Source organism: Rana temporaria, chromosome 10 (assembly GCF_905171775.1).
Source record: "Rana temporaria chromosome 10, aRanTem1.1, whole genome shotgun sequence".
Classification (NCBI taxonomy): Eukaryota; Metazoa; Chordata; class Amphibia; order Anura; family Ranidae; genus Rana; species Rana temporaria.
This window is the reverse complement of record NC_053498.1, coordinates 39,530,562-39,553,997: the sequence shown is the minus strand read 5'-3', so window position 1 is coordinate 39,553,997 and position 23,436 is coordinate 39,530,562. Positions and strand designations below refer to the sequence as shown.

Sequence of the window (23,436 nt, the reverse complement as noted above, 5' to 3'; positions counted from 1 at the left end):
CAAGTCTTTTTTTTGCAGAATCCTAAGGCCGGGTACACACGAGAGGATTTATCCGCGGAAACGGTCTGGCGGATTTTGATCTCATGGTTGTACTAACCATGAGATCAAAATCCCCGCGGAATTCCGTCCGCGGTGATGTGTCGCGCCGTCGCCGCGATGATGACGCGGCAACGTGCGCGACGCTGTCTATATGGAATTCCACGCATGCGTCGAATCATTACGACGCATGCAGGGGATGGATTCGGACGGATTGATCCGGTGAGTCTGTACAGACCAGCGGATCAATCCGTTGGAATGGATTCCAGCGGATCGATTTCTTAGCATGTCAAGAAATTTTGATCGCTGGAAATCCATCCCCGGGGACAAAAATCTGCGGAAACAGATCCGCTGGATCGTATACACCAGGGGATCTATCCGCTGGAGCCGGTCCGCGGATCAATTCCAGCGGATCGATCCTCTCGTGTGTACGGGGCCTAACAGGTTTTCTTCTTGCCCTGTATTTGGCTCCATCCATGTTCCCATCAACTCTGACCAACTTCCCTGTCCCTGCTGAAGAAAAGCATCCCCACATCATGATGCTGCCACCACCATGTTTCATGGTGGGGATAGTGTGTTCAGGATGATGTGCAGAGTTAGTTTTTCGCCACACATAACGTTTTGCTTTTAGGCCAAAAAGTTAAATTTTGGTCTCATCTGACCAGAGCACCTTCTTACACATGCTGTGTCCCCCACATGGCTTCTTGCAAACTGCAAATTGTAATTTCCTATTGGCTTTCTTTCAACAATGGCTTTCTTTTTGCCACTCTTCCATAACGGTCAAATTTGTGGAGTAAATGACTAAGGGCCAGTTCACATCAGATGCAGTTCCTTTTTTCTGCACCAATACAGTCAGTTCCAGTCAGTTTCTGCACCGGAAACTGACTGCACTGGTGTGAACTATAGCCATTGGAATACATGTAAAACACTGTGCATGCATTTTTAGTGCAGAAAAAAAGCGCACGGAACTGCGGCTGGTGTGAACTAGCACTAGTAGTTGTCCTGTGGACAGATTCTCCCACTTGAGCTGTGGATCTCTGCACCTCCTCCAGAGTTACCATGGGCCTTTTGGCTGCTTCTCTGATTAATGCTCTCCTTGCCCGGCCTGTCAGTTTAGGTGAATGGACATGTCTTGGTAGGTTTGCAGTTGTGCCATACTTTTTCCATTTTCGGATGATGGATTAAACAGTGCGCTCTGTGAGATTTTCAAAGCTTGGGATATTTCTTTTAAAACGAACCCTGCTTTAAACTTCTCCACAACTTTATCTCTGACCTGTCTGGTCTTTGGCCTTCATGATGCTGTTTGTTCACCAAGGTTCTCCAACAAACCACTGAGGGCTTCACAGAACAGCGATTTAGGCTGGATTCACACTGGTACGACAGCAACAGTTGTACGAGAGTTGTACGACAGTTGTGGAATCGACTTTGCCCTGCGACTTGAAGTCCGACTTCAATGAACGGATTCCGACTTTGATCCCAACAATACCAGGCACTTTGAGTCTGGTATGAATCTTGAGGGCAAACTCCATACCAAAAAAAAAAAAAAACAGCATAGAGTCCCCCATCCAAGACCATACCACACCCTTTGGTCCGGTATAGATTTTAAGGGGAACCCCCACGCCCCCCAAAAAAATGTATGAGCCCCCCCCCCCAGTCCATACCAGACCCTTATCCGAGAACGCAGCCCGGCAGGTCAAGAAAGGGGGTGGGGACGATCGAGCGCCCAATCCCCTCTCTTGAACTATACCAGGCCACATGCACACAACAACCCCAAAGCACCTTTTTCCCATGTTGATGGGGACAAGGACCTTTTTTCGACAAACCTGTCCGGTGCTTGTCAGAGGGCTGATCAGAATCTGGAAACTCCCTTTATGGGGGCTCCCTGATCGCGCTCCCTCCCCTATGTGAATAGGTAGCTCCGGCGTCTCTTCTCCTGATTTCTTCTCCCTCTGGCTATGTCTTCATCCTCACCGCCACATCATGCCCCAGGATGTGATGGCACAAGTGGGCAGGGCCCATGGATGATATCACTGGGTGACCACGCCCCATGCCTATATAAGTAGTGACGTACTACGAGGAATTTCAGCGGCTGCAAGCAGGGTGAAGATCTCCTAAACTGTGTAGGTTTAAGAGTTTTTAATTTTACCTACAGGTAAGCCTTATAATAATTTAAAAAAGGGGTATACAACCGCTTTAACAGATACCTTTGCAGGAGAACTTGTTCTGTTCTAACACAACAGACTTCCTGGCCACATCAGGTGAAAATAAAAGAAAGCCGGAAAAAGAAAACCAATCCACCTATCACATCTAAGAACTGGTAAGCTTCGATATAATAAAATGTTTGCTTTTGGGTTCAATTACATTTTATATTCTTAATAAAAAAAATCATTATCCAGAATGTGAGTTCTAGAATTACTTTGATACCATGGGTAATTTGATACCCTTTGATAAGAATGATGAAGGGAATCTGGTTACAAAGTATGGAGAGATGGCAAAGTTTTGAATGTATTATTCTCTTCACAAGGAAATTGGCGGGCTTCAGTAACCAATATTGCAAGATTTATCCTCATGACACATCACAGGAAGCACCCTCATGGCTAACAGAGGATAGAATTAGGAATAGACTTTAAAAACTTAACATAAATAAATCACCGGGACCAGATGGCTTGCATCTGAGGGTCCTTAAGGAACTCCCAAGAAATTCTTTAAGTACGTAAACAGTAAAAAAGGGAGGACAGACCATATTGGCCCCACAAAGAATGAGGAAGGACATCTGGTTACAAAGAATGGGGAGATGGCAAATGTATTGAATTTATTCTTCTTGAAATTGGGGGGCTTCAGTAACCAAAACTACAGTGTTTATCCTTGTGACACATCACACCCTCATGGCTAACAGAGCACAGAATACTCGCATTCTGGATAATGATTTTTTTTTAATAAGAATATAAAATGTAATTGAACCCAAAAGCAAACATTTTATTATATTGCAGCTTACCAGTTCTTAGATGCGATAGGTGGATTGGTTTTCTTTTTTCGGCTTTCTTTTATTTTCACCTGATGTGGCCAGGAAGTCTGTTGTGTTAGAACATAACAAGTTCTCCTGCAAAGGTATCTGTTAAAGCGATTGTATACCCATTTTTTAAATTATTATAAGGCTTACTTGTAGGTAAAATTAAAAACTCTTGCAGCCGCTGAAATTCCTCGTAGTACGTCACTACTTATATAGGCATGGGGTGTGGTCACCCAGTGATATCATCCAGGGGCCCTGCCCACTTGTGCCATCACATCCTGGGGCATGATGGGGCGGTGAGGATGAAGACATAGCCAGAGGGAGAAGAAATCAGGAGAAGAGACGCCGGGGCTACCTATTCACATAGGGGAGGGAGCACGATCAGGGGGCCCCCATAAAGGGAGTTTCCAGATTCTGATCAGCCCTCTGACAAGCACGGGACAGGTTTGTCGAAAAAAGGTCTTGGGAAACTTAACATTAATAAATCACCGGGACCGGATGGCTTGCACCCAAGGGTACTTGGGGAACTCAGTAAAGTAATTGCCAGACCATTGTTCCTAATTTTTACAAATAGTCTACTGACTGGTATGGTAACAGCTGATTGGCTTTTCTCCAATGTAGCACAAATATTTAAAAAAGGGGGAAAAATAAGGGACTATATACAATATTTTAGTAATGAAAACAGTATCATTAGCAGAAATCAGCAAGGATTCAGGGCCAGCGCTAGTAATAGGCGGGTCAAGCGGCTGCCTAGGGAGCCAGGGTAGGGAGGGCGGCAAAATCCGGATCCTCAGCCACTTGCTGGGGATTCGGATTTTTTAAATACCTGCAGGGACGGCCGGCGTCACCATCCATAAGGCAGCATAGACGTCTTATTGTGCCAGGCTAGGGGGGCGGATGAATTGCGCCTGTGAAGACATCCCAGCGCTCTGTGCGAAAACAGTTTGCTCTCTCCGCCCCCGTTCTGTCAGCCTGCTTTCTCCGGGACCACTCTGTCACCAGCCTGCAGTGCCGCCCTAGCAGCATCAGTAATAAGAGCAGGGGAGAGAGCCGGGACAAGGAAAAGCCCGGAAGTGCTGCATTAACATGAAGCCGGCTGAGGTGGGTGAGAAGGAACTGGAGCCCTGCCTGGGCTTGCCATGATCGTCGGAGATCTGCTGTGGGAGAACAGGCAGCAGCGTCACTCTCCTCGAGATGAGTCCACCACCGCCGCTGGCTCAGGTAGTGAAAAACAGGCAGCACGCTCAGCTGAATAAAAAAAAAAACTTGAATCTGCTGTCTGCATTGCATTGTGTACACAGGGGGACAGATGTGTGGTGGGGGGACATATGTGCGGGGGAACAGAGGTGTGGGGGGGGGGGGATAGAGTGGGGAACAGAGGTGCAGGGGGATACAGTGGGGAACAGAGGTGCAGGGGGGGATAGAGTGGAGAACAGAGGTGCTGGGGGGATAGAGTGGGGAACAGAGGTGCTGGGGGGGGGATAGAGTGGGGAACAGAGGTGCGGGGGGGATAGAGTGGATAACAGAGGTGCTGGGGGGATAGAGTGGGGAACAGAGGTGCGGGGGGGATAGAGTGGAGAACAGAGGTGCGGGGGGGATAGAGTGGAGAACAGAGGTGCTGGGGGGATAGAGTGGGGAACAGAGGTTCTGGGGGGGATACAGTGGGGAACAGAGGTGCGGGGGGGATAGAGTGGGGAACAGAGTTCCGGGGGGGATACAGTGAGGAACAGAGGTGCAGGGGGGGGGGGGGTACAGTGGAGAACAGAGTGGAGAACAGAGGTGCGGGGGGGGGGGGATAGAGTGGGGAACAGAGGTGCTGGGGGATATAGTGGAGAACAGAGGTGCAGGGGGGGATACAGTGGGGAACAGAGGTGCAGGGGGGGATACAGTGGGGAACAGAGGTGCGGGGGGGATACAGTGGGGAACAGAGGTGCAGGGGGGGGGGTACAGTGGAGAACAGAGGTGCTGGGGGGGATACAGTGGGGAACAGAGGTGCTGGGGGGGATACAGTGGGGAACAGAGGTGCTGGGGGGGGGGGATACAGTGGGGAACAGAGGTGCGGGGGGGGATAGAGTGGGGAACAGAGGTGCTGGGGGATATAGTGGAGAACAGAGGTGCAGGGGGGGATACAGTGGGGAACAGAGGTGCGGGGGGGATACAGTGGGGAACAGAGGTGCGGGGGGGATACAGTGGGGAACAGAGGTGCGGGGAGGGGGGGGGGTACAGTGGAGAACAGAGGTGCTGGGGGGGATACAGTGGGGAACAGAGGTGCGGGGGGGATAGAGTGGGGAACAGAGGTGCTGGGGGGGGGATACAGTGGGGAACATAGGTGCTGGGGGGGATACAGTGGGGAACAGAGGTGCGGGGGGGATACAGAGGTGCTAGGGGGGATACAGTGGGGAACAGAGGTGCGGGGGGATACAGTGGGGAACAGAGGTGCGGGGGGATACAATGGGGAACAGAGGTGCGGGGGGGATACAGTGGGGAACAGAGGTGCTGGGGGGGATACAGTGGGGAACAGAGGTGCTGGGGGGGATACAGTGGGGAACAGAGGTGCGGGGGGGGGGGGATACAGTGGGGAACAGAGGTGCTGGGGGGGGATACAGTGGGGAACAGAGGTGCGGGGGGATAGAGTGGGGAACAGAGGTGCGGGGGGATAGAGTGGGGAACAGAGGTGCTGGGGGCATACAGTGGGGAACAGAGGTGCTGGGGGGATAGAGTGGGGAACAGAGGTGCAGGGGGATAGAGTGGGGAACAGAGGTGCTGGGGGCATACAGTGGGGAACAGAGGTGCTGGGGGGGGATACAGTGGGGAACAGAGGTGCGGGGGGGGGGGGATACAGAGGTGCTGGGGGGGATACAGTGGGGAACAGAGGTGCGGGGGGGATACAGTGGGGAACAGAGGTGCTGGGGGGGATACAGTGGGGAACAGAGGTGTGGGGGGGGGGATACAGTGGAGAACAGAGGTGTTGGTGGGATACAGTGGAGAACAGAGATGTGGGGGGCATACAGTGGGGAACAGAGGTGCGGGGGGGATACAGTGGGGAACAGAGGTGCTGGGGGGGATACAGTGGGGAACAGAGGTGCTGGGGGGGATACAGTGGGGAACAGAGGTGCGGGGGAGATACATTGGGGAACAGAGGTGCTGGGGGGATACATTGGGGAACAGAGGTGCTGGGGGGATACATTGGGGAACAGAGGTTCCGGGGGGGATACAGTGGAGAACAGAGGTGCTGGTGGGATACAGTGGAGAACAGAGGTGCAGGGGGGGATACAGTGGAGAACAGAGGTGTGGGGGAGGATAAAGTGGGGAACAGAGGTGTGGGGGGCATACAGTGGGGAACAGAGGTGCGGGGGGGATACAGTGGGGAACAGAGGTGCTGGGGGGGATACAGTGGGGAACAGAGGTGTGGGGGGGGGGATACAGTGGAGAACAGAGGTGTTGGTGGGATACAGTGGAGAACAGAGATGTGGGGGGCATACAGTGGGGAACAGAGGTGCGGGGGGGATACAGTGGGGAACAGAGGTGCTGGGGGGGATACAGTGGGGAACAGAGGTGCTGGGGGGGATACAGTGGGGAACAGAGGTGCGGGGGAGATACATTGGGGAACAGAGGTGCTGGGGGGATACATTGGGGAACAGAGGTGCTGGGGGGATACATTGGGGAACAGAGGTTCCGGGGGGGATACAGTGGAGAACAGAGGTGCTGGTGGGATACAGTGGAGAACAGAGGTGCAGGGGGGGATACAGTGGAGAACAGAGGTGTGGGGGAGGATAAAGTGGGGAACAGAGGTGTGGGGGGCATACAGTGGGGAACAGAGGTGCGGGGGGGATACAGTGGGGAACAGAGGTGCTGGGGGGGATACAGTGGGGAACAGAGGTGTTGGGGGGGATACAGTGGGGAACAGAGGTGCGGGGGAGATACATTGGGGAACAGAGGTGCTGGGGGGATACATTGGGGAACAGAGGTGCTGGGGGGATACATTGGGGAACAGAGGTTCCGGGGGGGATACAGTGGAGAACAGAGGTGCTGGTGGGATACAGTGGAGAACAGAGGTGCAGGGGGGGATACAGTGGAGAACAGAGGTGTGGGGGAGGATAAAGTGGGGAACAGAGGTGTGGGTGGGGGGATACAGTGGAGAACAGAGGTGTGGGGGGGGGGGGGGGAAACAGTGGAGAACAGAGGTGCGGGGGAGGATAAAGTGGGGAACGGAGGTGCGGGGGAGGATAAAGTGGGGAACGGAGGTGCGGGGGGGATACAGTGGAGAACAGAGGTGTGGGGGGGATACAGTGGGGAACAGAGGTGCTGGGGGGGGTACAGTGGGGAACAGAGGTGCGGGGGAGATACAGTGGGGAACAGAGGTGCTGGGGGGATACAGTGGGGAACAGAGGTGCAGGGAGGATATAGTGGGAAACAGAGGTGCTGGGGGGATACAGTGGAAAACAGAGGTGCTGGGGGGATACAGTGGGGAACAGAGGTGCTGGGGGAATACATTGGGGAACAGAGGTGCTGGGGGGATACATTGGGGAACAGAGGTGCTGGGGGGATACATTGGGGAACAGAGGTTCCGGGGGGGGATACATTGGGGAACAGAGGTTCCGGGGGGGGATACAGTGGAGAACAGAGGTGCTGGTGGGATACAGTGGAGAACAGAGGTGTGAGGGGGATACAGTGGAGAACAGAGGTGCTGGTGGGATACAGTGGAGAACAGAGGTGCAGGGGGGGGATACAGTGGAGAACAGAGGTGTGGGGGGGGATACAGTGGAGAAAAGAGGTGTGGGGGGGGAAACAGTGGAGAACAGAGGTGCAGGGGGGGATACAGTGGAGAACAGAGGTGTGGGGGGGGAAACAGTGGAGAACAGAGGTGCGGGGGAGGATAAAGTGGGGAACGGAGGTGCGGGGAGGATAAAGTGGGGAACGGAGGTGCGGGGGGGATACAGTGGAGAACAGAGGTGTGGGGGGGGAAACAGTGGAGAACAGAGGTGCGGGGGAGGATAAAGTGGGGAACGGAGGTGCGGGGGAGGATAAAGTGGGGAACGGAGGTGCGGGGGGGATACAGTGGAGAACAGAGGTGTGGGGGGGGATACAGTGGAGAAAAAAGGTGCGGGGGAGGATAAAGTGGGGAACAGAGGTGTGGGGGGGGGGGGATACAGTGGAGAACAGAGGTGCGTGGAGGATAAAGTGGGGAACAGAGGTGTGGGGGGAACAGGCATTCAGAGTGTCACAATGATGAAAAGGTGTGCAGGGGACTACAGTGATGAAGCAATTGGAATGATCTGAGGTGTGAAAATACAGTAATTGGGGTGATCTGAGGTGTGGAGGTTCAAGTTCACCTTTGTAAAATAAATTATAAATGCAGATCTTTTTGCAGGTAAAAAAAATGTGCATTTATTTTAATTTTACTAGAAGACTGTAAAGCATTGTCAGTGTATATGTCTGCTTATACAGACAGGCAGTTACACAGTTAGCCCGTCTATATACTACCCTAGCCTGTCCATATACTGTACCTGCGGACCATGGCTGGCGTGAGGAAGCAAGTCAGTGCCACCACTATTTGTCTTTAGGCCGGGTCCAGAGGCACAGGTGTGAGCCTGTGGACCACGGCTGAAAAAATAGATGGAGAGGCGCCGCAAAAATCTCCACCTCCGCCCCTTCCATCGTATACACGTATAGGACAAAGGGGTGGAGTCAGGGGCGGAGCCAATGGGGCGGCAAAATTAGGTTTCGCCTAGGGTGTCAAAAATCCTTGCACCAGCCCTGCATGGATTCATGAAAAATCGTTCCTGTCAAACCAATCTATTAACCTTAAAAGAAGAAGTGAGCTGCCATCTAGATAAAGATAAAGGAACAGAGGGGGACAGAGGTGCGGGTGGGATACAGTGGGGAACAGAGGTGCGGGGGGGGGGGGGATACAGTGGGGAACAGAGGTGCGGGGGGGAAACAGTGGAGAACAGAGGTGCTGCGGGGGGGAATACAGTGGAGAACAGAGGTTCCGGGGGGGGGGGGGTACAGTGGAGAACAGAGGTGCGTGGGGGGGGGGGGGATACAGTGGAGAACAGAGGTTCTGGTGGGATACAGTGGAGAACAGAGGTGTGGGGGGGGGGATACAGTGGAGAACAGAGGTGTTGGTGGGATACAGTGGAGAACAGAGGTGTGGGGAACAGAGGTGCGGGGGGGGATACAGTGGGAAACAGAGGTGCTGGGGGGGATACAGTGGGGAACAGAGGTGCGGGGGGGATACAGTGGAGAACAGAGGTGCTGGGGGGATACAGTGGGGAACAGAGGTGTGGGGGGGGGGGATACAGTGGGGAACAGAGGTGCTGGGGGGATACAGTGGGGAACAGAGGTGCTGGGGGGATACAGTGGGAAACAGAGGAGCTGGGGGGATACAGTGGAGAACAGAGGTGCAGGGAGGATATAGTGGGGAACAGAGGTCCTGGGGGGATACAGTGGAGAACAGAGGTGTGAGGGGGATACAGTGGAGAACAGAGGTGCTGCTGGGATACAGTGGAGAATAGAGGTGTGGGGGGGATACAGTGGAGAACAGAGGTGCAGGGGGGGGATACAGTGGAGAACAGAGGTGTGGGGGAGGATAAAGTGGGGAACAGAGGTGCGGGGGGGGGGATACAGTGGAGAACAGAGGTGTGGGGGGGGATACAGTGGAGAACAGAGGTGTTGAAGGGGAAACAGTGGAGAACAGAGGTGCGGGGAAGGATAAAGTGGGGAACAGAGGTGCGGGGGGATAAAGTGGGGAACGGAGGTGCGGGGGGGATACAGTGGAGAACAGAGGTGTGGGGGGGAATACAGTGGAGAACAGAGGTGTGGGGGGGGGATACAGTGGAGAAAAAAGGTGCGGGGGAGGATAAAGTGGGGAACAGAGGTGTGGGGGGGGGATACAGTGGAGAACAGAGGTGCGGGGAGGATAAAGTGGGGAACAGAGGTGTGGGGGGAACAGGCATTCAGAGTGGTACAATGATGAAAAGGTGTGCAGGGGACTACAGTGATGAAGCAATTGGAATGAGGTGTGAAAATACAGTAATTGGGCTGATCTGAGGTGTGGATGTTCAAGTTCACCTTTGTAAAATAAATTATAAATGCAGATCTTTTTGCAGGTAAAAAAAATGTGCATTTATTTTAATTTTACTAGAAGACTGAAAAGCATCGTCAGTGTATCTGTCTGCTTATACAGACAGGCAGTTACACAGTTAGCCCATCAATATACTACCCTAGCCTGTCCATATACTGTACCTGCGGACCATGGCTGGCGTGAGGAAGCAAGCCAGTGCCACCACTATTTGTCTTTAGGTTGGGTCCAGAGGCACAGGTGTGAGCCTGTGGACCACGGCTGAAAAAATAGATGGAGAGGCGCCGCAAAAATCTCCACCTCCGCCCCTTCCATCGTATACACGTATAGGACAAAGGGGTGGAGTCAGGGGCGGAGCCAATGGGGGCGGCAAAATGAGGTTTCGCCTAGGGTGTCAAAAATCCTTGCACCAGCACTGCATGGATTCATGAAAAATCGTTCCTGTCAAACCAATCTATTAACCTTAAAAGAAGAAGTGAGCTGCCATCTAGATAAAGGAAAGGCCCGTAGACATGGTGTACCCGGATTTTGTAAGGGCATTCAATACAGTTCCCCAGAAACGTTTACGGTACAAACTAAGGTCTGTCGACATGGACCAAAGAGCGAGTACATGGATTAAAAACTGGCTACATGGGGCGAGTTCAGAGGGTAGTGATAAATGGGGAGTACTCAGAATGGTCTGGTGTGGAGAGCGGGTTCCCCCAGGGTGCTGTCCTGGGATCAATCCTATTTAACTTATTTATAAATGATCTGGAGGATAGGATAAAAAGCTCAATCTCAGTACCAGTAAACTTGGTTGAGAGTAACTTGGTTTGAGAGCGTTTTGCAAGACAAGCTAATTTTTTTAATAAATATTGACTTGATATACAAGCGATGTCTTGATATACAAGTAGCATCATGTCACAACTGAGTATAAAAGAGAAGAGAGATGCCTCCAAGTGTAGCAATATGGTACATTTAATGAAGGTACAACATTTAGCAACATATTGCTACACCTAGAGGCGCCTCTCTTCTCTTTTATACTCTGTAGCTCCTGCTGGATTTTGCTTCTAATCCCCTTGTGGATGCTGCCATTTGTTGATTGACATTTTATGGTTACACTACCTAGTCACATTGCTATAATCTTTTTAAAAAACTGAAGGACCTATGAATAAATGGTTGTGGAACGAATCATCTGAGTTTCCATTATTTCTTATGGGGAAAATCGCTTTGATATACAAGTGCTTTGGATTACAAGCATGCTTCCGGAAGGAATTATGCTCGCAATCCAAGGTTTTACTGTATTTGTGGACAATACTAAGTTAAGCAGGGCAATAGCTTCTCTGCAGGATGTGGAAACCATGCAAGAAGATCAAATTAATAGGATGGGCAACTACATGGCAAATAAGGTTTAATGTAGGAAAAAGGAAAATATTGCATTTGGGTGGCAAAAACACAAATGCAATCTACTCACTAGGGGAAGAACCTCAAGGGGTCCTAGTAGATAACAGGCTAAGCAATGGGATGCTGCTGTAAGCAAAGCCAATAGAATATTGACATGCATTAAAAGGGAATTAACGGCACAGATAAAACAAAAATTCTCTGGTTTGGCCGCACCTGGAGTATGCCTTCCAGTTCTGGGCTTCAGTCCTCAGGAAGGATATGCTGGAACTGGAGAGAGTCCAGAGAAGGGCAACAAAGCTAATAAAGGGACTGGAGGATATTAGTTGTGAGGAAAGATTACGAGCACTGAACTTATTCTCTCTGGAGAAGAGACGCTTCAGAAAGGATATGATTTCAATGTACAAATACTGTACTGGTGACCCCACAATAGGGATAAAACATTTTCCCGATAGGGCATTTAAAAAGACTTGTGCACATTCACTAAAATTAGAAGAAAAGCGGTTTAACCTTAAATTGCGTAAAGGGTTCTTTACTGTAAGAGTGGTAAGGATGTGGAATTCTCTTCAACAAGCAGTGGTTTCAGCATGGGGCATCGATAATTTAAATAACTTATTAGATAGGCACCTAAACGTCCACAACATACATGGATATGTAGTAATTGGGATATCACAAAAGCGCCCGACTGATAACCCACTACTGCGCCAATATGGAAAAGAATTCAAAGTGCCTAGCTGCTGTTTAAATAAATAATATGTGAAAAACTAAGAGAATATATTGTATACATCAAGTGCCAATATAAAACCACAGCGCTGTGAGAATAAATAAATATTCAAAAACTAAAAATATGCAAGTGTACAATGTGATAACACAATTAAAGTGATTGAACTCATACATTGAAACCATGCATCAAAATTATTATACAATAATAATAATATTAGTTTTTCACATATTATTTATTTAAACAGCAGCTAGGCACTTTGAATTCTTTTCCATATTGGCGCAGTAGTGGGTTATCAGTCGGGCGCTTTTGTGATATCCCAATTACTACATTTCTATACTTTTTAACTACTAGCAGCCATGGAATCCATCAATTATTTGATGAACAGGCAATTGAGTGCTGACACGATCTTCTCCAACAGTCATGAAATGACAGACTGTGAGGAAGATTATCCAGGGATTTTAAAATCCTTGGAAATTCTATTAGAGAAACAAATAAAAGCCTGGTGGGATGTGTTTACGTTCGAGCACTATAATAAAGAGGGTCTGATTTTTAGGAGTTTAAGGTGGGATGTGACTCCCCAAGATGGTCTCCATGAGACTAAATATATGGATGAATGGAAAAAATTCTTTGATAAAGTGGGGATGGACTTACAACTATTGGTTCTGAAAAGAAAACAAATTAAGTTGAGTATGATTAATGATAAAATCAAAATCATACAAGATAAACTAGTACCAATTAATGACTCCGCCTTGATTAAAGAATTTAATACGAACATGAAGAAAAAACTGGAGAAAGTTGATAGGGAAACGCAGAAGAGAAAGGTTAAGAAATATAACCGAGACTCTGAAGATTTCAAGAATGATAAGATATATGCATGGCAAAATGCTGTAGGAACTGACAACGCGAACGAGGGAGTTAAACCTGTACAAAAAACTAATTTCGCGAGTCAGAAAAAGGATTCAAGTAAACAAAATACCGGGAAAGCCACAATGAGGAAAAGTGAACACCTACTGCCAAATCAGAGACGGAACTCTGACTCACAGGCTTCTGGAAGTGGACAGTATGGTCCACAATTTGAATCACCTGCAATATCTAGACGAGAAAGGGATGATTACCAATATGGCCAAAATCATCAATCACCTCGCCCTTATTATACACAGGGTGAACATAACCATTGTCAGTATTATCCTCAACAAGAATATCAACAATGGTATGCACACCCAGCACCTAATCAGTATTATCATCAATCACAGCCATTTTTAGGACAGAGGGGGAGGGGGAGAGGAACAACCCCGAGGAGACCCCCTCATACTTCTCACAACAGGGGGGTGGACAGGAATGGACAACCACATCCACACTCCAAGAATGGGGATTACCCCCAAAGAGAAGAAGGGGCTGTAGGGCCGGACGGAGAAAGCAATCCAAAGAAAAGACAGAGGAAAACCTAAATACAGGGATCTTCAATTTAAGTAAAGTAGTGTTGAATTCGAAAGAGTTGAACATACTAAACACTGGCCTAAAATGTGCACCAAGGAAAGTCATGAACAAGTTTGATTTGTACATTGACACTCATAAATTTATAAGGACTCTTAACATGAAAAAATATTTTTTGAGCCATCCGGCAGAATCATCTTTAAAGAGTAATGTTGCACCTGGGCACATAGATAGTGGCCTGAAGAATAGATCCCTCTTTAATCCCCAAAATCCAAATAACCATTACATCGAGGTCTTTAAACAATTAGTGCTGAAGGACATTGATGAACTCCCCCAAAAGAAGAAGGTGAACCCTGATTTTATTAAAGAAGGAATAAAAAGCCTTGAAAATAATAAAGAGATCATCATCCGCCCTGCGGACAAGGGTGGCGGGGTGGTTGTTATGGATAAGGAGTTTTATCTGAGCCAATTGACCACACTGTTAAGTGACTCTACCACTTACAGGAGACTGGGCTCAGACCCCACTGAGGATTACAAATCTCAATTAGAAGCTCTAGTTTGTTGGGGATATCGGACCAATGCCCTTAATGCTAAAGAAAAAGCCTATCTGGCCCCTTCTGTGTGCAGGACTCCTGTGATATACACGCTTCCGAAGATTCATAAGCACCCAACAGTTCCACCGGCCCGACCCATTGTAAATGGGATTGGATCAGTAACTGCTAGGTTGGGAGAATACCTGGACAAGTTCCTCCAGCCTAGTGTTCGTAACACTAAGGCATTTTTGAAGGACACTACGGACTTATTGACATCTTTGGAGCTAGTAAATATCAATCCTGAGTCCAATATTATTTTGGTAACAGCGGACGTAGCGTCCCTTTATACCATAATTCAACACGAGGACGCTGCGCTGGCATTAAACTGGGCACTAAGCAGGAGGGATGATATTCCCTATGTCCAAAAGAAATTCCTCGGCCATGCTTTGGAGTTCTGCATGGCGCACAACTATTTCTGGTTCAATGGCTTCTTCTTTTCGCAGCAGGTTGGCGTGGCTATGGGAGCAAAGTTTGCTCCCAGCCTCGCCAACCTGTTCATGGCGGAATGGGAGGATAGATACATCTTCCGTAACCAGAAGCAACAGCTTATTTTCTACCGCAGATTCATCGACGATCTTTTACTCATTTGGGAGGGATCGGAGGTGGATCTGAGAGTGTTCCTAACAGATCTCAATAACAATAGTAACAACATCAAGCTTGAATATAATATCAGTAAGAGTTCAGTCAATTTCCTTGATGTCAACATTGAACATTTAGATGGAAAATTGAAGACTAAAGTACACTTCAAAACGACAGATCGGAACAGTTACTTGTCAATCCGAAGCGGACATCATCCGGCGTGGATAAACAATATTCCGAAAGGACAGTTCCTAAGAGTAAGGAGAAATTGTACTGAGGAATCTGACTATATAGAACAAGCAACTATGTTAAAACAGAGATTTGTACAGAAGGGGTACAATGAAACTAGATTGAACAACATCATAAGAGATGTAGCAAATGTACCGAGGGGACAATGTCTGAGGAAGAAAGAATCTGTCGAACCAAATAGCCAACATCACTTGGGTTTTCTAACAGGTTTCCATTCTCAATATAAGGATATTGAAACTATCTTTCGGAAACATTGGTATATCCTGGCTAGAGACACACATTTGGGGACCGTAATACCAGAACAACCTCGGTTTATTTACCGAAAGGCACCAAATTTTGGAGATAGGGTTGTCCAAAAAATTCTGGATCCCCCCAATCCTTCTATAAAAATCGACCTAAAAGGTTTTTTTCCCTGTCGTAGGTGCATATGTTGTCGGACAGTACATACACACAACAGGGGGAAATGTGAAATAACAGGAAGTGATGGTAGATCTTTTGAAATTAAAGAATTTAGCACGTGCAATTCTTCCTATGTAGTCTATCTATTATGGTGCCCTTGTGGTTTACTCTATGTGGGGAGAACTAAAAGGTTGCTTAGGGTGCGAATCGCTGAACATTTAGCGAATATAAAAAAGGGCTTTGAACATCATAGCGTCTCGATGCATTTTAAAAAGAGACATAAACAGGACCCATCTCTGATTCAATTTTGTGGGATCGACGTGGTATATTTCGGATGGAGGGGTTCAAACAGAATAAGGGACCTCTCACAGCGCGAAACCCAATGGATATACCTGCTTAAATGTCTCCAGCCTCGAGGTTTAAATATAGAAGTTGACCTCAACTGCTTTATCAATAATTCTTGAGGTATCTAGTTCCTTTATCATACTCTCCAAACTTAGGCTGTCTATCTATGCTATTTATACATGGTATGGATGAGCAGTTCATCTTCTAATGTTCGGTTCTGGGCTGTACCCAGTAGTGAAGTGCAGGATAATAAGCTATATCAGCTTGGGTGATACCAGTTGAAACCCTTATCTTTGCATTTGTCAGTATTTGGGTCCAGATACCTATACTCTATGCATTTTTATATGGTCATGATGTTGTCTGGATTTAATCTATTTAAATGGGTTCATCCTCAATCTCTATTGATCATTAACCATTCATTCCATATTTAATTACTATGTACTGTTTAATTTATTCTAAATTTATTTGTATATTCATTCATACACACGAGAGTCAACCTATGGTGTGTTGTCCAGAATGAAATGACTGGGCTCCTCTTGTACTAGTATGCAGATATATAGAATATATTCTAATATAGTAATTTTTAAATTTGCTTAGATTTTATATTTTATTTATTTTTTATTCTTTTATATATATGTAGCTTAGTGGAAATTAAATTATTCTAGCTAATGAATCTACTATATATGTATGTCAGATCAGAATTATAGTGCTATTTTAATTTTTAATGATGTAAGTTTTAATGATGTAATTACTGCATTTACCTAATGAATGTATGACTAGTATTGTGATGTGTGGTAAAACTAAGGAGTGGTGGTCACGGGGATCCTCGAGAGATTGGTCCCAAGTTAAATCATTATTTACTCCTAGTTTTTGATAAAGTGCTATCATGCCCGCACTATTACATTCTCCTATTTGTACCACTATCAACCTGTTAGTTTAAAAGTAGACCGTTGTGTGATTTATCAGTGCATTCTTTATGTACTACATTTCCGTTTGGATTAATGCTGCGATTAGTGTCTATTGGCCACGGGGTGCACGTGACCAGTCGGCTGCGTCCCCCGTTGTTAGGACAACGCGGCACCATAATGATAGCTCACGCTCATTGGTAATCCTACGGTGAACTGATTGGATCCAAGAGAAGCGCAGCATGATTGGCTGCGCTCCTCGTTGCCGTAGTGATGAGTGAGACGCTATACACAGCTCCCGCCTATAGACAGCGGCGAGGATCTCACCCTATTGGACACTACAGTGCACGTGACCGGGTGATTTCCTCGCTCTCTCAGATGGTGCGATATACACACGCAAGAGGCGTGGTGTTAATCGTCACTGTCTGTTTCTATTTGCTGACAGCATCCTTAGATATACATAAAAGAGGGGATGGGTTGATTAGGCCATACCCATGAATAAGACAGGAAGTCGAAACATGTCGGGGCGTGGCCTAATCCATGTTTAGAAAGTCCTAAAGTTACATTCAAGACTGCTTGCAGCCATCTCGTAGCTATTTGGAAATTTCCATAAATAAGAAGTATCGTGTGAAGTGGTGTGCTGTGCCGAGGATTGCGGTGAGATCATTCAGTTGACCGAGGGTCCGCCGTGACCACTGTTATCCGCCATTGAGGATTTTGAAGTGTGCAGCGTTCTGTGTATACACAAAGTTGTTTATTGGAGTTTGTTTGTGAGTGCAACTTTTGGAGGTTTATTTGAGTGTATTTATTAAACTGGTCTTACGTTTTTACACTATTGTGCACCTTTCTTTTTTTGCATTGCTACTTGGAACATCCTTTTAAATTTGGAATTCATTTATTGGTGACACCGTGGAGATATTCTTATTTCAAGCTCGTTAGCCAAACACGAGAGTGGGAGGCATAGCATTGTGGTGAGTGTCCACTGTGAGGGGGGATTGGAGCACTGAACACTGAGGTGTGGTGGAAGTTCTGGAGAAGTGGATTAATCACACTGAAGTTACATGAACTGTTTTCCTTATACTTCACATCTTTTATGTTACAACACTGACTTTTTTTCACAATTATTTTTTTCACCTAATATTATTATTATTGTATAATAATTTTGATGCATGGTTTCAATGTATGAGTTCAATCACTTTAATTGTGTTATCACATTGTACACTTGCATATTTTTAGTTTTTGAATATTTATTTATTCTCACAGCGCTGTGGTTTTATATTGGCACTTGATGTATACAATATATTCTCTTAGTTTTTAACATACATGGATATACAATGTAATACTAACATAAATGTGCATACACACAGGTTGGACTTGAGTCTTTTTTCAACCTCACCAACTATGTAAACCTAATACCATATGATGATGAAACACATTTATATTATTACTACTTCAAATGTTCTAAAACCAGCATGTTACATGAGAGATGCAGGCTTTTTAAACTACATACCGTTACTTTGGGCTGATCACTGAAGGACCTTTTGTTGCACTGTTGCTGGGCAGATACTAGTTGTTGGATCATCTCCTCTTGCTGAGGCGTTAGATGGACAACATCCTGGGTCAGCATGGAAGGGCTAGGTGGAGCCAGAACTGCAGATGAGCGAACAACATCATCGTCTTGCTGTTTCTTGATCTTTTTGCTACGGATCTGCTCTTCAGACAGAACACCTGGGAGGAAATGCAACAGGGTTACACTATCAGCCAACAGACATCACATGAATAACAGAGCAAGTGACTAATCAGGGCTGGAAGATGTTGCTGGAAAAAGTGACAAAGTTGGCTTAAACGTAGCACTGTGTTTTGGTTTATTATTTCAAGGTCAAACTACAATATTTAGCCCAAGGCAGCCCATTCACAGCCTGATATTTGTTCCACAAAACAGGGCAGCCGCTCTGTGCAGAATCACATATATATATATATATATATATATATATATATATATATATATATATATATATATATATATACATGATTTCTGCACTTCTTGGTTTTGGGCACGAGCCAATGGCAACTCGCTCCCACTGTGACTGATCCGCCGGGACCCGCCGATTGTTCGGTACTCTTGACAGAATAATAGACAAACTGTCATTCAGTGAGTACAGAAGACATGGATCCTATGTTCCTGTGAAGCATAAACACTGACCCATGTCTTCAAGTAGTAAAAATAGGATTTTTAATAACTGCTTACCTGTAAAATCCTTTTCTTGGAGGACACCACGGGACACAGAACCTCTATTCATTACATAGTGGGTTGTATGGTCACCAGAGGTGATTGGACACTGGCACAACCAATGAAGACAAGTTCCCCTCCATATAACCCCCTCTCCTAAGGGAAGTACCTCAGTTTTGTAGAAAAGCAGTAAGGTTCCCATAAGAAGGGGGGACCTCTGTGTCATGTGGTGTACTCCAATAAAAGGATTTTACAGGTAAGCTGTGTTTTTTTAAATCACAGAGCCTCTATTCATTACATAGTAGGACGTCCCAGAGCAATGCTCAATAAAGGGTGGGAGACACAGATCCAAGCAGGCCGTTAACGGACAAGAAGCCCTAGACCGCTGCCTGCAGCACACTATGCCCCGAATGCAGAATCCTCATGTCCTCTTACATCTATTTGATAGAATTTGGTAAATGTATGGACTGAAGACCAAGTTGCAGCTTTACAGATCTGAGCCATCGAAGACTGGGGATGCACTGCCCATGAAGCGTTCATAGCTCTGGTCGAGTGCGCCTTAACAGAAAAAGGTGGAATTTTGTTCCTTAAACCATAAGCTTGAATAATTACTTGTCGAATCCACCGGGAAATGATGGATCTTGATGCTGCTTGTCCCTTCTTGGGACCATTTGGCAAAATAAACAAAACATCTGTTTTACGTATCTGAGCAGTTGCCTGCAGATACACCTTTACTGCTCTCACTACATCTAGAGAGTGCAATAACTTTTCCTCCGCTGTCCGCGGGTCAGGAAAAAAGGAAGGCAGAACAATATCTTGATTCAAATGAAATGCCGACACCACCTTTGGTAAAAAAGTAGGATGGGGTCATAGAACAATCTTGTCCTTGCGACAAATTAAATAAAGCTCTTTGCAAGAAAGAGCTGCTAATTCTGATACTCTTCTAGCAGAAGAGATAGCAATCAAAAAAGCCAATTTCCTGCTCAAAAGGATCAAAGGAATATGGCGAATCGGTTCAAAAGGTTGCCTTTGCAACACTGACAATACCAAATTCAAATCCCATGGGCACAAGGGAGACTTGACTGGCGGATTGATCTGCAGTACCCCCTGAATGAAAGCCCAAACTAGGGAATGAGATGCCAGCGGTCTTTGAAAAAAGACTGATAGAGCCGATATTTGACCCTTGATGGTACTAAGGGCTAATTTCATATCCACTCCTAACTAGCAAAAGGCTAGAATCCTACTTATGTCATACTTCTGAGGATTCCATCTTTTGGTTTCAAACCAGGGAACATATGCTTTCCAAACTCTATAGTAGATAAGTCTGGAGGCTGGCTTTCTCGCATTAATGAGTGTAGAAAAAACTGGACCCGAGATCCCTCGTTTCTTTAAAATGTAGGTCTCAGTAGCCAGACCGTCAAATTTAGCTTTTGTAAGGAAGGATGGAACACTGGACCCTGTGACAAAAGGTTGTGACAAAGGGGAAGCTTATAAGGTCTTCCTAATGCCATCTTTATGATCTCGGCGTACCAGGGCCTTCTGGGCCAATTTGGGGCCACTAGGTTTACTGGAATTCCCTCCTTGATCCTGCAAAGTAGCCTTTGTAATAGAGCGATTGGAGGAAATGCATAGATCAGTGAGAACTGATTCCAGGGAATTATTAGAGCATCCGATCCTTAGGCCAGAGGATCTCTCGTCCTGGATACAAAGTTGTCCAACTTCCTGTTGAACCTGGAAGCTAGCAGGTCTACATACGGGTCCCCCATCTCTTGCATGTTGCCTGAAAGACATCGGGGGGGGAGAGACCACTCTCCTGGTAACTGCTGCTGGCGACTCAGTTTTTTGCCCCTGGAATAAGGATTGCAGAGAGACAAGGAACATGATCTTCTGCCCATGCCAAAATCCGATTCACCAATTCTGAGCACACTGACTGCAGGTCTCTCTGTGGTGATTTATGTAAGCTACTGCAGTAGCATTATCGGATTGAATCCAAACCGGGTGGCCCTGTAACCTGTGTGTCCAGGTTCTGAGGGCAAGGTATACTGCCCGAATCTCTAGTATGTTGATGGACAGGTTCTCTTCAGTCTTGGCCCAGGTTCCATGGGCTGAAGCTTCTTCTAACACTGCTCCCCAGCCTATTAGGCTGGCATCCGTAGATACCACCTTCCAGGTGACTGGGAGAAAGGAAAGGATCTTCCTTTCCGCAAGTTCTTGGTTTTTATGCACCAACTAAAGCTTTGGCGCACTTGTGGAGACAGGCGCATAGGTAAATCCAGAGCTTGGATCTTCCTGTTCCAGGCAGCTAAAATACTGCCTTGAAGTAGTCTCGAATGAAACTGGGCATAAGGGACAGCCTCGAAAGAGGCCACCATCTTCCCCAATAGCCTCATGCAAAGGTGAATAGACGGCCTCTTTTTTGCCTTGACTTTGTGGATCAGATCCTTTAGAGACTTGGGCCTGGATTCACAAAGCACTTACGCCGACGTATCTCGAGATACGTCGTGTAAGTGTAACTATGCGCCGTTCCCACAATCTGAGATACGCCTAAAAATAGGCTTCCTACGACCAAGGTAACTTGCCTACGACGTCGCATCATATACGTGGTTTGCGTAAGTCGTACGTCCGGCGTAAAGTTATTCCCCATATAGGAGGCGCAACTCATGCTAAGGTATGGACCGGGGAACACAAGCCGTCGTATCTTTTGTCGTTTACGTTGTACGTGAATATGACTAGGCGTAGGTTACGTTCACGTCGTAGGCAGTGATCCGGCGTATCTTAGGGAGTAGTTTCGACGTGATTCTGAGCATGCGCACTGGTATGCGGCCACGGGACGGCGCATGCGCCGTTCATTTTAAGTACTTCTATGGCGCTTGGCCCATCATTTGCATGGGGTCACGCCTCATTAGCATGGCTCACGCCCACTTCCACCTACACTGGCTTACGCCGAGGAAACCCAGCGTATCTTTAACAGCGAGTGGGAGCAAGTGCTTTGTGAATCCAGTGCTTGCCTCTGTGCCGGCGTAGCGTAAAAGATACGCTACGGCGGCATAAATATGCGCTGATGTATGTGAATCCGGGCCTTGATCTTTGATTCTGGCAGGAATACCCTGCTTTGGGCTGTGTCTATGATCATGCCCAAATACTCTACCCTTCTTTGGGCTTGTAGAGAGGATTTTTGTAGGTTCACAATCTATCCTAAATGCTCCAGGTATTTTATTGTGGTGAGCACAGTGCAATCTAATCCTGCCACTGACTGATCTATCACCAGTAGATCGTCTAGATAGGCTGTTACCGCCATGCCCCATGCCCTCAGATTTGCCAACAGAGGGGCTAGCACATTTGTAAATACCCGGGGCGTGGTAGCCACACCAAAGGGCAGAGCCACAAACTGGAAGTGACAATGTTCTTCTGCGAACCTTAAGAGCTTTTGGTGAGCGGGATGGATAGGCACATGTAAATATGCATTCTTGATGTCTTGATGTCTATAGACGCCATAAATTCTCTGCCTTATAAGGTGACTACGGATCGAATAGTTTCCATTCGGAAATGGCGAATGTTCAGAAACTGATTTAGAGATCTCAGATCCAGAATGGGTTTGACGTCTCCATTTGGTTTTGGAATCACAAAGAGGTTTGTTTGAATAAAAACCTGTACCTTGCTCTTTTAGGGGTACCTTTGATGACCCCTGAGACAGCAAGTGATCCAATCCCTTGAAGACGGATGCTCTTTTTAGTGGTTCTTTGGACAGCCTTGAACTTCGGAACTGAGAAGATGGTATCTCTCGAAATTCCAGTTTGTACCCTAGGGATACTGTGGATACTATCCACTTGTCCTGGATTTCTGTCTGCCATGCCGCTGAAAACTGACGGAGCCGTCCCCCCACTCGGCCGAGCAAGGGCGCCTCTTCATAAAGAGGCTTTGGGGTTTTGCTTGTTAGCTTTTGAACTCCACGGCTTCTTGTTCTTTGTCCCACGCCTGGTCTTCTTTAGCCTTTGTGACTGGCTGAAAATGCCGTCACCACTGGCTGGAGGTAGATCTACCAGGAGTCGAGGAGAGAGAACGCTTAAAACAAGGACGCTTGTTTTTCTTCTCTGGCAAAAGGGTAGTTTTACCGCTCGATATTTTTTGGATATACTTTTCCAAATCATCCCCAAAGGGGCGTTCGCCATGGAAGGGGAAACTGGCCAGAAGCAAAAGAAGGTTCTTCTGATATTATTGACCCCTCTGAGTCCTCATCCTCAGATCTTTCTGCAAGGAGTTTTAAAACAGCAGGAGGAGATCTGCTTCACTTTTTGTCCTTTTCTGAGGACTTTGCGATAAACACAGTGATTCTCCCTTCTAAGTTGTCCAGTGTTGTTGTCGGAGAATCTTCAGTGACATACAGTATGCAGGCACAGGCACTACAGGAGAGGCTGCTACTCCTGATAGAGGTAATGGCTCATCCTGTATAGGTGTGTCAGATATTACA

General features: G+C 47.0%; 1 protein-coding gene across 3 annotated transcripts in view; it reads right to left on the bottom strand.

Moving 5' to 3' along the window:
- NR1H2 (nuclear receptor subfamily 1 group H member 2) overlaps positions 1-23,436 on the bottom strand; it is a 227,280-nt gene that overhangs the window by 93,710 nt on the left and 110,134 nt on the right. For all 3 annotated transcript variants that reach the window (XM_040327571.1, XM_040327569.1, XM_040327570.1), the window contains exon 6: positions 18,249-18,466. In XM_040327571.1, the coding sequence (XP_040183505.1) occupies positions 18,249-18,466 (218 nt within the window). The remainder of the gene's footprint in view (positions 1-18,248; positions 18,467-23,436) is intronic.